Genomic DNA, 12780 nt, shown 5'->3' with positions numbered 1-12780 from the left:
AAAAAAAGATGAAGAGAAATTCTCATAACAGACATTGGGTAAGAATCAACAGGAATCTTTAATAGTATTACTACCCTAACAGTTAATATCCAAAGATGTGGAGGCTGAAGAGAGGGAGGAAAATACAGGCAATTACAACTTGATAAAACAAACAGGTGGTAAATTTTGCAACTTTATGACAAAAAGTAGAAGTGTAAACTATGACATTAAAGTTCATAAAAACTGTCTTTGCTGCATTAGGGAATTTACCATTCACAGCTTAAAGCTTAATTCACAATTGTGTGTAATGGTACAAAAGTATGCATATTTGTCGTCGAAGCTATTGATTGTCACTCCCACATGTAGATTTCTGTGGCACTGTAACTACAAATTAAATTTTGAAGGCAATTAAATTTGCCTCATGTCAAGAATGCAAGATTGAAATCTTTGATACATCACCAGAAAATTAAGCTTGTACAGTAAATCCTTTGACCCCAGAGGGTGACTAGTGTCTAATCTATAATGACAACATCACCCCTGAATTTCACCTTAAGATGGTGTGAGTAAAGAAAATGATCACCAACTATGAAGCTCTTCATTGTCTAAAAATTCTCTTTGTCAGCACCTTAGGAAATGAAGAGAGAACAGTTTGGAGAAAATGCGTACCGATGTTAAAGTATAAAAGATTAATGGCAGGTTTGATACCACTGCATTTAATTAATGAGTGTTGGATGTTTTATAACCAATCAACTTCAGCTCAACCATCCTATTCACAAGAGACATAAAATGGGAATTCATCTCAATAAGAAAAAAAACAACAGCTAGACATCTTGATTCAAGACCAAATTCTCAGAGCTAACCTTGGAAGAAATGTATGGCAGACAACGCAGAGAATTTGTATTAAAATCTTGAAAATAAAAGAATTAAGTACTCAGTAATATCTTAAATAGTCATTATTGCATCACAAATATACTTTGTATAAAATGATCTATTTCTACAGAGCAATGCATTTTGCACTTTATATTATCTGATTATCCTCCACACATCCATGATTTGCAGCACATTTAGTTGTGAGTGTTTTCCCAAGGAACTAATTCTGTACCCTTAGTGGTTTCTATAATTTTAATTTGTTAACAGGAGACCAAAAACAGTCGGGCTCTTTCCATTGACAACTGGCCATTCCATAAATGAAACAGAACAGTCTTGAGAACTGAGATAATTAGAACTGGCCAAGCTGAGTTTGTCTATTCTAGTGGGGTTATTAACATCTCAGGCTTTTGTTCAGACTATGTCTAAAATGTGTAGGGTGCCTTTGTGTTCCATATGATCACAAACAATTGGCACAAATTTACATATGGACATCTGCTTTTCCTTTACACCCTGTTTCTTTCAAGTTGATCCAGCCCTAGTGAAAGAAGACAGCCCTTGTTTTTGATCAGTCTGCCTACATCTAAACTTAAAATATGGACATTGCACTTCCAGTTGCTTGACCTCTAGAGTTCTGACACATTTCTAAGTACCTCTCTTCCTCGCGTAGAGAGTTCAATAAAGTATTCATGTCATTAACTACCATGTTTCCATTTCCGACAAATTCTGACACACCACCATTTTCAGTGGATAGCAATCCCATCCCTGACACCATGGCATCTATTTCATGATTTGCCATGTCACACTGGGTCTTCTGAGCAGGGGTCTGTTCCCCTGAAGTACTATATGCTGCATTCTCTGAGGCTGGGTAAAAGCCACCACTGACATCTGGTACACTAAGTAGTTGCTCACTTCTGTAGCTGGACTGTGGCCACTGCACTTGTTGAGAATTTCTCTGAAGGCACAGCTGTGGTCGATGATGCACAGTCTGTAAACTGAGTTGATGGGGTTGCTGAGCTGCCTCTTGTTCTTCAGGATATGGGTAGTGGCGCAATCGTTGTGTCTGATGAGGTTGGGAAACTGACATACCTTGACGTACTGGAGGAGGATGCAAGGGAGGGGTTGGTTCCAACTGCCCTTGCCCTTGTCCATTTAGATATGCATCAAACTCCTGTGGATCTACATCCCCACAAATAAGCTCTGTTTCATTTACGTTTGGCATTGGCATCACTTGCCTGTTGACTGTGCCATTTAGAGGCTCCGGCCTACTCATATGTGCTCTTGATTGCCTGATTGGTTCACTACTACGGCGCAGCTCACTTTTTCCATTTTGGGGCAAGTAACCCCCAGAACTATCTGCCTCGCATATCACAGTGTCACTTTTCCTTCTGTTTGCAGCATTGTTGCAGTTATTTCTTTGTGGGAGTAAGTGAGAGGAGGGTGGGATCTTGTGGAAAATGGGACTACGAATAACTGCTAAGTTTGACTGACTTCCATAACCACTACTATTACGGCTCAGTCTGTTGTAAGGTGCACTTTGATTGCTGCAAGTGCTTGTCTCACTGGTTCGACGAAGAGTGTCATCACTACTATCCAAAGGATGTAAATTTGGTCTGCAATGAAGAGGAGTCATACCAGTAGGTACGGGTGGAGGACACCCACTTGGATAGTGCGGTATAACCTCTTGAGGTTGAATATTTGTGGTTGGAAAGGGGCTAGCCAGGCTAGATCGATGACTGCCATAAGAAGACCAACCACTTTCTTGGCTAGACCTTCTGCTTGCATCACCAAGCTCCACAGATAAATGGCTGCCATCACTTGATCTCCGTGATGTTTGGCTCATCCTGCGGTGAACATCACTCACCCACTGGGCAACATCCCTTTTGTGAACATCGATTTTTGGAAGATTGACACTCGGTGCTGGTGGTCTGACCTCTTGTGCAGTAGTCACAGCACCATTCTCTCCAGGTTCCCAGTCTCCTTCTATGATATCTGGAAGTTGGCTTACAAATGGAGGACTTCTTGGTGACACCCCCAACATGGAATTGCCCATGCTTCTTGGACTCTCCCGGCTAGATGGAATGTCAAGGCCTCCTGGGGTTCTCTCACAGCTTGAAGAGACAACATCCCCATCAAAGCTACTGCCTACAATTGTTTGGGAGCAGCTTCCAGCTTGAATCACACTACCTGCACTACTTGATCCATCTTGTCCAGGTGACATGGGTTCTTCGACATGATTGCTCTTTGGCTGTGATGCTTGTGTACCACTGCTAGAAGTGTTGGAGCCTTGGCCTTTGTCAGAAGATAAATTCCCTTTTTTGTCAGAATTGGGTTGTGGCTTTTCTCTACTGCCTTCCGCTTTTAGCTGTTGTTACAAAAGAAAGGAAACATAACGATAAGTACATTGATGTTACAAGATGTTCAAAATAAGTCTCAGACTGTTATAGTTACATTCATTTAAGATTCAGCAGTTAATCCTTTTTTACAGTCCATACTATATGCAATCCCAGGTATGCTCTGGAGACACTGTTTTGCACAGAAATTTACCAAGTCCATTTTTTATTGTTTAGATTGAAAGAAGGAGGGTGTTGCCAACAAAGATTGCTTTTAATAAGCATATGGTCGATCAGAAATTCTTCTTACAGATAATAAAATAGTGACTTTTAGAACAGATAAGAGTGATACTAAACCAGCACCTGACCTAAATTATTGTACCAGCAGGTATACAATTCACAAAAGATAAAGGTCCCCTTCTGAAAATTTTGACCTGACTTGAGTTCTTGCAGTTCTTTGATTTAGATTTCAGAAAGTTCACAAGAGGTTGTCACTTGCAATTAATAGACTTCTCATATTTACCCTCTTAATTCCTTGTTCTCCATGGACAGTTTTTGTATGTTTCCTCAGTGAGCTGGGATCTGTGTACCTCTTAGGGCAGCCTGGTACTTTACAGACATAAGGTTTCTATAATAGCAAGTACATGCATGTTATTTTTTCATCTAAGTAAGTCCATGTCATGATAAATTTGTGAATTTCTGAGTAATGATTGAGATTAAAAAAAGTGCTATAAATCATTTTTAAAGTGTATAGGGTCTGCTTACCACAGAAGAATGTGTCCTGTTTTGATGCTTGGCTCTGTCAGAAGCATTAGAGAAAGCTTTATTGCACCCTTCCACTTCACAAACATATGGCCTCTCCCCAGTATGTGAACGGAGGTGAGTTTTGAGATTCTCAAGTCTGGAGTAAGCTTTGTTGCAGCCTTCATACTAAAGAGAGAATAGGATTGTTTCAAGACCTGTTACTTTGACTGAGAATATTTCTAACAATAGTGAGCCCATTACATACATTTTATAGAGCAATTTTTCCTTTGGTACTTTGAATGACCACGAAGTAATTACTCCTTCCTATCAATGCATAATCGAGTGAAAGGTGATCAGAACAGAGAAAAACATCAACTTCCTATATGGAAGGTTGAATGATTGCACAGCAATTTTTTTAGAACTAATATTTTAAGAAATGTATGGCTGACAGGAAAGAGAAGGAATATCAAGATCTTTGAAGTGAAAGGGAAGTGGACGGTTATTTCATTCATCTCCTCATTGGACAGCCACTTCGTACAAACTTACAGTTGATAGCAAAGTGGACTGTTGACCAAATAGTCCAGTCTGGTTTTGGGTGAGAAAACTATTAGTGATTAGGAGGGTGTGTGCATGAGAAGTTGTTCCTCTTACTGCTTGAACACTGTGCCATTCTGGTTTAATTGTAGACTGTATAAAGCCTACAAGATCATTAAACAGTATAATTAAATGCAGTAAGACAGAATAAGAATAATCATCATCATCAGAAGTAAGACAGAATAAGAAGAATTTCACAGAAGTGGAATCAAGGGGAATTGGTGGAAAATAGGGTAAATGTTGTCTGACCTTACCCTACAGACAAACGATGGTCAATTAAGATGAAATTTTCTACATAAACTCGAATTGGCACCAGTTAAAACTAATTTGCTGAAATGTAGGTGTGCAAGTGGGCCTTGTGGCACACTGTTATATGTCAATTCATGCAGCACTTAGTGTAGACAACAGTTTTGGGATAGAATCTCTGTTTAGACTTACAGTGCATTTATGAGGCTTCTCCCCTGTGTGACGTCGCATATGTACCACCAACATGTACTGGGCTTTAAAGGGTTTCTTCTCTCTGGTGCAGCCATCCCAGTAGCAAGTGAAGTCCTTGCGATCTTTCTTGATGTGGTCAGTGTTGACATGTTTGACCAGATCATCCTGTGTTTCAAACAGCTTTTGACATTCCTTCCAATGGCAAGTCAAATCTCGCTCTTGATCCTGCTCTCCTTGATTCTCTTCTCCTTCATTGTCTGAGCCTTCCTGCTGTTATATAAAAAGTGGTCAAGGTTAACTCCCAAGATCTCATTAGTAACCCTCCTTATTGTCTGCCATATAGTTCTTGTGATGTTAGTTTGGAGAATTTGGTATTGGATCAAATAAGAATCCCCAAATTAATATTTTCTCTATTCTCATCACTTGTCTGCTTGATATTGTAAGAAGAAATTCTGTCTTCCTCACTCATGGGAGTTAAAGGGTTAAAGTGGCCTACAAACAAAGTCTGAGAATAAGAGAGGAGGACCCCAGTGCATACAGAATTTCATTCTGGTTACTGGAATATTGTGATATGTCTCAAACTCTTTGTTCCCTGATTGTACAACTTTACATTTCCACACTGGATCCCTCAATTAACCCCTGTTGTATGCACATTATCAAAATTAAAAATTACATGAAGAGCTGTGTCCACATTAACTGCAAAATTGAACTGACTGTCAGATAACTCTTTAAAGATTCATCTTTCATTCTCTGCTCTTACAGCAATTTTATTTGATATGTTTTGTTCTTTCCCAGGACTACATGAAGGATCACATTGCAATTTAATTAGATACAAATTTCAAATATTGCAACTCTGTGCATGCCAAAGAGTACTGGATAAGGTTATAGAAATTACTACAGCCTGAATTTGTACATTAATGATTAACCTAGACTGCTTATCACTGAGCCCAAAGATACACATATTCCAGTTGTCTAGCTTTCACAAAAAATGTGGGAAGTATGAATTGATCTAACTGATCAAGCATTGGGATCTTACCAAAAGCTTAAAGTAGAATTGATCAGCTGAATGTGTAAATGTGTGCTCTCTGATTGGTTTAGGATTGCATCATATCTTGCTACATAAAACATCTGAGATACTACATACAAACACCCTGAATTCTGAAAAACCTATGCTTTATAGAAAAATTTTCCTTTTTAAGTTTATTGTATTAAAACAATAGAGAGCCCCCTCTAATGTTTTGATGGTTTGTAGCAACCCTCTTGGGATGCTGGCAGAACCCCTAAAAATATGTAAATCACTCATTTCAAGCTGGTGATTCACAACATCTTCTCATGTTCTCCCAATAACCCAAGTGGGTTATTAGGATGGCAAACCAATAGAGAGTGTAATCTGTTGCAGAACACTTAAATGTTCACAGCTGATGATAGCAAGGGCATTTAACTTATCAGTCTGAATTGATTGAACTTGCCTTCTTGGTGGACATTTTCAGCCTGTTAAAACTCTTTCATGCAAATTAATATTAACATGACCATTATAAATTATCTCCTTTTATACAGTTTCTGCTTCTGTAACATGCAGTTCATAGAATGACTGTGTCATCTACCCATCAATCCCCATGCTTCTGTAAGATAGCAGTCAAGTTGGAATTGCATACAGCTGGGATTGAATACAGTATGAAATTTAAGAAAGACTTGCTTATGAGCTTTTGATTGTGGTGTATGACATGAGTCTGCTCTCTTGACCTTATGAACTCGTAATCCTTGCTACACCATGATCTGTTGTATTCCTTTCTTCCTGGACCCTTTTTTTCAACATCTAATCCTTGCAGTATCTGATCATTCCCTGACCAGTGGCAACCAAGCTACGCCCATTAACTTCTCCTACACTTCTCTCAAAATCTAAGATAGATTAACTGGTCTCCATTCCAGGTTATTTATCTCATCCTTGTTGCCACTGTGGCGTATAGCATCAGAATAGACTTCAGGCGCAAAGAAAAACTCAACAAAGGTTTATTTTTACAGAATATGTTGACAGCTGTGAAACATGAAAATGAGGCTGACAAGCAACAGCATGAAGACTTGCGTCATACACCACATTAATTAGAGTGAATCTTATAGTCTGATAATCACCAGAACAATAACTAAACAATTACCAGTAATCATCTCAGGCTCAATGAATTCTGTTAGATACTATCCATTGTAGTTGGGAGGATTATCAAACAATATTCACTTTGTCTATAGCAAATAATTTTATAACATAGCTAGTAAATTTGTCCAATCAAATTCAATTGCATGAGCATGCTTCATATTCCTATTGTGCACACTCATGACATCAGCAAACAAATCCCTCAAGAAAAAAATTCTCTCTGTGATTTTTTTACTTTGGGATTTCACTATTAAAAAACTGGTTGAGACTTATATGTTTCTGAATATTTATACCATAAAAGTATGTTTGAAATATTCTTTTGTGTCGATAATGTGAAAATCTTTAGGAACCTTGCAATGCCTTCCTAGATTTGTTTGTAAGTCAGACTTTCTATCACACGAAGCTAGGATGTGGCCTGTTGTGAATTAGCCGATGAAACAGCATCTTTGTTTTTCTTTGGATAAAAGAATTTTGTATTCAATCAGAAAATAAAGTTCATTTACACGCATGAATTCACCTGTCAGTTTTGAGCGAAATGTTTTCCTGAAACTGAAGCGTAGCAGAGGGAATATTAACCCTTTTACAACATTTAAACAATCAGGTTGAAAATGTTATAAAACAATTGGTTCATATGTCAGCTGTGTGTTCATCAAGATATGAAGCACTTGGGAAGTTTGGAGGGCACTCAAAAAGCTAGAGTTGCTCTCAGCTACGCCTCGAGCAACTCTTACGCATCTTTCATGCTCTCCAAACTTCCTGGAGATATGAAGCACTTGGGAACTTTGGAGGGCACTCAAGAAGCTAGAGTTGCTCTCTGCTATGCCTCAAGCAACTCTTACACATCTTTCATGCTCTCCAAACTTCCTGCGTGCTTCATATCTCTATGAACGCATGCTGACATATGAACCAATTGTTAAGTTGAATATTCTTGGTGACAAAAACTCCTCATGGATAAAACAATCAGCCTATTTGAAAATAAGACAATAAATGATGGAATTAGAGTCACACAAAGATATATGGAATGGAAATAATACAAGATTTATGCTTTCAAGACCTTGGATTCCACATTTATTATCTCATGCGCAAGATACAGCTACAGATTTAATGAAGCCATATTTTTTCAGAAATTATGTTCTTCAATTTGAGCACAACTAAAAAAAAAAGTAGTCTGAGACAAATCACACTGAATCAGTCTTTAAACAAAACATAATGTGGGAGGATGGTCCAATTGTCAAAATCTAAAAAATCAAAATATTGACATAGTTAGAAATAGAAATTGTCACAACAGGATTAAATTGAACAGTCAAACAGGTCAGAAAATCAGTTGGATTACATGAGCAGGTTGCATTTTTAACTTAACAGCTCCTCTTTTTTTGTTTAATTGTATCAGGAATTTTTTGTTCAGTTATGTATCTTTTGGTAGGTTTTGCTTTTGTTTTCCTGTGGATCAACACTGAAGAGCATTCTTGACGGCTAGCCAATGCATAATAAAATGATGCCTTATTATCTTTTAAAACCACAAGACGAACATGTCTTGTTCCCACAGTTCTCTTAATCTTTTTTAGTTGTCTGCTAGTGGTTTCTCCATAACAGCAAATACAACAAAAGGGCTTAGGTTTTTTAATTGGCTTTGGCAAAGGTTATCAGTGCAGTTTTTGCCACAAAATCTGCAGGTAGGATCACAGAGATGACAGTCCATCCTACAGCTAACACAGACATAAGATTTCATTTCTTTTACAAGATCGTTACCATCCTTCCCACTAAAGGAAAATTGAAAATTCATCTGGAAGGCACATATTGAGAAGCAATTATTAATGCCCCCTGATAAGTAGGGTTTGATGACCTGTCAAACCATGTTATAGATAAGAATTGTTCTTGCCGCCTGTGGTTGTGACCAATAAAAAGAACTATTGGCCTAAAAGCAACATGTACATTGACTTTATTTTGATGATTATCTGCAGACTAAGTAATCCTTATTGAAATCACAGTCTGCCCAAATATTAAGATTTGCATCATCACATGTCTGCAAATTTACCTGCCGTATAAACTAAAAGAAAGACATGATACCATCCATGAAATACATTGTTTAACATAACAGAAAAAGAAAACTTGTTGTTATCCGGTATGTCAATCAAAAATTGGAAATTTGAAAAACTGTCACGATAAGCTTATTCATTTGAATAAATAAACTGTACTTATTTTGGTTATCACTACTGATACACTACACTGATTCACGCAGACAGGAAGAGAAGGAAAAACAATTTGCTACTGCATGTGTTCACATGTGATTCAAAGTCTGTGGGTAGCACAGTTGGATGTCAAAGCTAAAGGTTACAGCAGAAGGGATAAACTCAATTATTTCAACCACAAACATCTTAACTATGTCCTGATTATCTTATTGTAAATTTGTGATCTTTGAGCACTAGCATCGAGGCAAAGTATTTTTCAGCCTATGATCATACAAAATATAAAATTCTTAATCTGAAAGTTTAAAAAACTATATATCATGGTTCATTTACAGCCAAATGCAATTTGCAATTGAAGTTGGCAAAAACAACAGTCTCTCAACCAAAAATTCACACCCTTTGAGAGAAATGTTTAGAATTTGAACATAACTTTGTTTCTGTTCAAGTGATTTATATTCCCTGTTGGTTTGGCCTTGTAAATATTCATGATATCTTCTAGACTGTTACTGTTCTGCTGCTTTAAAAATTAGCAAACAGGACAATATTTGACACAATTTACTGTTTACTCTTTAAAAACCACCCAACAACATATGTTATTGTGGTGGCAAGGGAATTCTACATGTAGAATGTATTCAAAACATATAATAAGATGGTAATTATAACCAAGAAGAAAATTTTTTTTTCCAAATGTAGCCTCATCTTAGATACAGAAAGATGAGAATATGGTTGGATTAATTCTGTATTGCCTTGTTTGACTGATTCATCCCATAATTGATAAGTCATAGTTGGTTTGTGAAAATCGGAGTCCATATGAAATACATCTCACAAACTAAGAGCCACAGCTGTAACTTATTTATGAAATGACAAAATAAATCTGATTGCTGTCCTAAGTTAAGATTCTTCTTCTATCAAAAAAAGCTTGTTGTTCAAGTAAAGCGATTAAGAAATGAACACTGCAAAAAGATATTTCCTAGTTAATGCAAATAATTGCCATGCTTGTAACTAACATGCAAGTACACATTGACAGGTTACATTTATAAGAGAAAAAAAATGAATAAATGGATACATGTATGAAAGAATCAGTAAATAAAGGAGAAAAGTGGTGGCTTTAATGAAACATGAAAACAAAACTTTCTGACTTAGGAGAGAGGACTACCAGGGAGGAGGTTACATTGTCCAGCTGTGGTGTAAAAAGAGATTATTATTAACATTAATACCAAACTGTACCCTACCTTCACTTCTGAAGCACCAGGTGATGTTGTAGAGTCAAGAGGACAAACATCCATACTTTCCTCCTTGCAGGAGGTGCCCTGTGGTTCTTTAGCCCTAGACACCTGTGATGACTCAGCACAACTCATGCTTTCAGACATTTCTTCCTTGGTTCCTTCAGCTCCAGTTGTTGAGCTGGGCAGTGCATCTCGACTTGTTGAAGATGGTGTTGGTATTCGAGGAGTGGCAATAGGTGGGGGTGTGATGAACACAGTTCTTGCAACAGGATAACAACTAGCTTGGTGAGATCCAGGAGAGGTGCAAAAACCAATGGGACTCAAGTGACCAAAGGAACCTGCTGAAGACACCCTTGCTGGACCAAGGTACCCTGATAAGGAATCTGGTGAGCCTCGAATTAATGCGTTCAAGTCAATAGATTCAACAGATGATGGGGTATTGGAATGTGCCCGTTTCCGACTAAGTTTAGCTGACAGCCTTGGGCTTGGAAAGCTGGAATGTGGCAGGTCAATAACTGTAGACCGCAGAGATGTCGCAGTGGATGGTGGCCCTCCAAACTCAGATGCTGGATTTCTGTGCAGATTTGCCAGATAGTCCGATGGTATCACAGGTTTAACAAAAGGCTGATAACCAGGGGGCCATTCTGCTTTGGGGCGGGCAATATCAGAGTCAGTGTGTCTTCTCTCACGGGAACTGCTTAGTGGAGGTGCAACTCCATGCATGGAAGGAGGATTTGGATAAAATGCATCTGGGTGATGGTAATGATAAGGGCGGTAAGGTGAATGGGGATGGGGAATGGGAGATAGATGTGATGGTAACACAGGGCTTGGAGGATGGCTATGCCAGTGAGGTGTTCGTCCTGGGTAATAGTGGTTTGCATGAGGTGGAACTGGCATAGAGGGAGGTGGATGATGAGGGGGTGGATAATGCATGTCATATGGGTAGTACTCAGGATATGGTGCTGCATGATAAGGGTGGCCTGCACTCCATGACTGTGTGTGCCTGTGGTTGTATGGTGGATAGCCATGCGGTCTTCTGCTCTCAATAGAGGAAGTCCTATTATTAGTTGGTTCCCTGTGGTTCACATCAAACGTTGTTTGGGTTTCCTGATCATGAGCCCGATGAACGGAATCTATCTCCGGTTTGGACTCATCCATGCTTTTTCAAATGAAGCCAAAACAGTCCTTCAAAAATGGCATAAATTTTTCAAACAAAAGCTTTCTTTTCGGAAAGAAATCAATTCAAGTTCAGTATCTATTAAGGACGCGACAGGCGTTGCGTGGGTCTCGGACGAAATGTCTCGTTCTCGAATAACTCGCAAAGTGGGATGCGGCGCGAAGCCCAAAACGAGTTAGCGCATCGCACGCGTAAAGTTCATGCTTTCCACGATTCCTTGATATTCCGCATGTAAATGAGTGCCGTCTCTTTCGCGATAAAACCTCTGCTCTTTTTAGCCTTACGAATCTACTGCCCTCACGTCATGGTAACTGTTGACGCCAGAACAGTTCAAGCACCCTGAAAAAAATACACAAAGAAACTGTACAGGAAAATTTACTTACATATTTAGCAAGAGAGGGAATGATACAACTACAGCTACAATAGAAACATACTCACAGTGATCAAGCAAGGAAACAATGGCAGTGCTCACCTGGAAAAACGCAGACAGTTTCTAAGAATACTTGGCGGACAAATCAATCAAACTGTCCCAAATTAGAATATTGTCGGACGAATGTGCTCTTGCTAACCGCGTAAAATCAATTGGGCGAGGGGAAAGACGTCCGAAAGAGCCACTCTTAGGACGCGCGGCAATTTTCTCACTGTCACGAAAATTCACAAGACAATAAAGATCCTGCGAATGCATTCCTTATGATTTAGAAACACGAGTATCAGTTTTCTCAACCGCAGGAGAGCGTGGGTCATCACCGTCAAAGGAAATCGGGTTTTCTTCAAGATTGCGAAAGCTCTGACAGGTTACCGCATAACTTTATTGGTTTAACTAATACAAAGGCCATTCAAAAAGATTTAAACCAATCATATCGGCGGATTTCCGCAATGCGAAACCCTTAGGTTCAGGATAGATGTCGGTCAAACGTTTGATCAGAGACAATTACGCTCTCGAGTTTGCCGATGATAAAGAAATCAACAAGATGTTTATTACTGTAAACACCTATGCGAAAAGGAATGGACATTTCGTTTACGCTCGGAAGGAGAGGAATTTTATGTTTTAAAAGTATTTTCGTTCGACCACTGCTGGGAAAGAATTTTT

At 38.6% G+C, this 12780-nt stretch overlaps 1 protein-coding gene across 1 annotated transcript; it reads right to left on the bottom strand.

Annotated features, from left to right (window-relative positions):
• Positions 1 to 39: 39 nt before the first annotated feature.
• Positions 40 to 12441, bottom strand: LOC113674871 (uncharacterized). The gene is made up of 6 exons (XM_027191368.2): positions 12163 to 12441; positions 10520 to 12029; positions 4956 to 5225; positions 3945 to 4109; positions 3703 to 3807; positions 40 to 3211 (listed from the first exon to the last, which is right to left on the bottom strand). Exons 2-6 carry the CDS (start codon positions 11669 to 11671, stop codon positions 1436 to 1438), a joined length of 3468 nt encoding a protein of 1155 aa, XP_027047169.2. The 5' UTR covers positions 11672 to 12029; positions 12163 to 12441; the 3' UTR covers positions 40 to 1435.
• Positions 12442 to 12780: the final 339 nt, after the last annotated feature.

This window comes from Pocillopora damicornis, chromosome 9, assembly GCF_964200805.1.
Source record: "Pocillopora damicornis chromosome 9, jaPocDami1.2, whole genome shotgun sequence".
Taxonomy (NCBI): Eukaryota; Metazoa; Cnidaria; class Anthozoa; order Scleractinia; family Pocilloporidae; genus Pocillopora; species Pocillopora damicornis.
The sequence above is the reverse complement of the archived record's forward strand: the minus strand, read 5'-3'. Positions and strand labels throughout refer to the sequence as shown.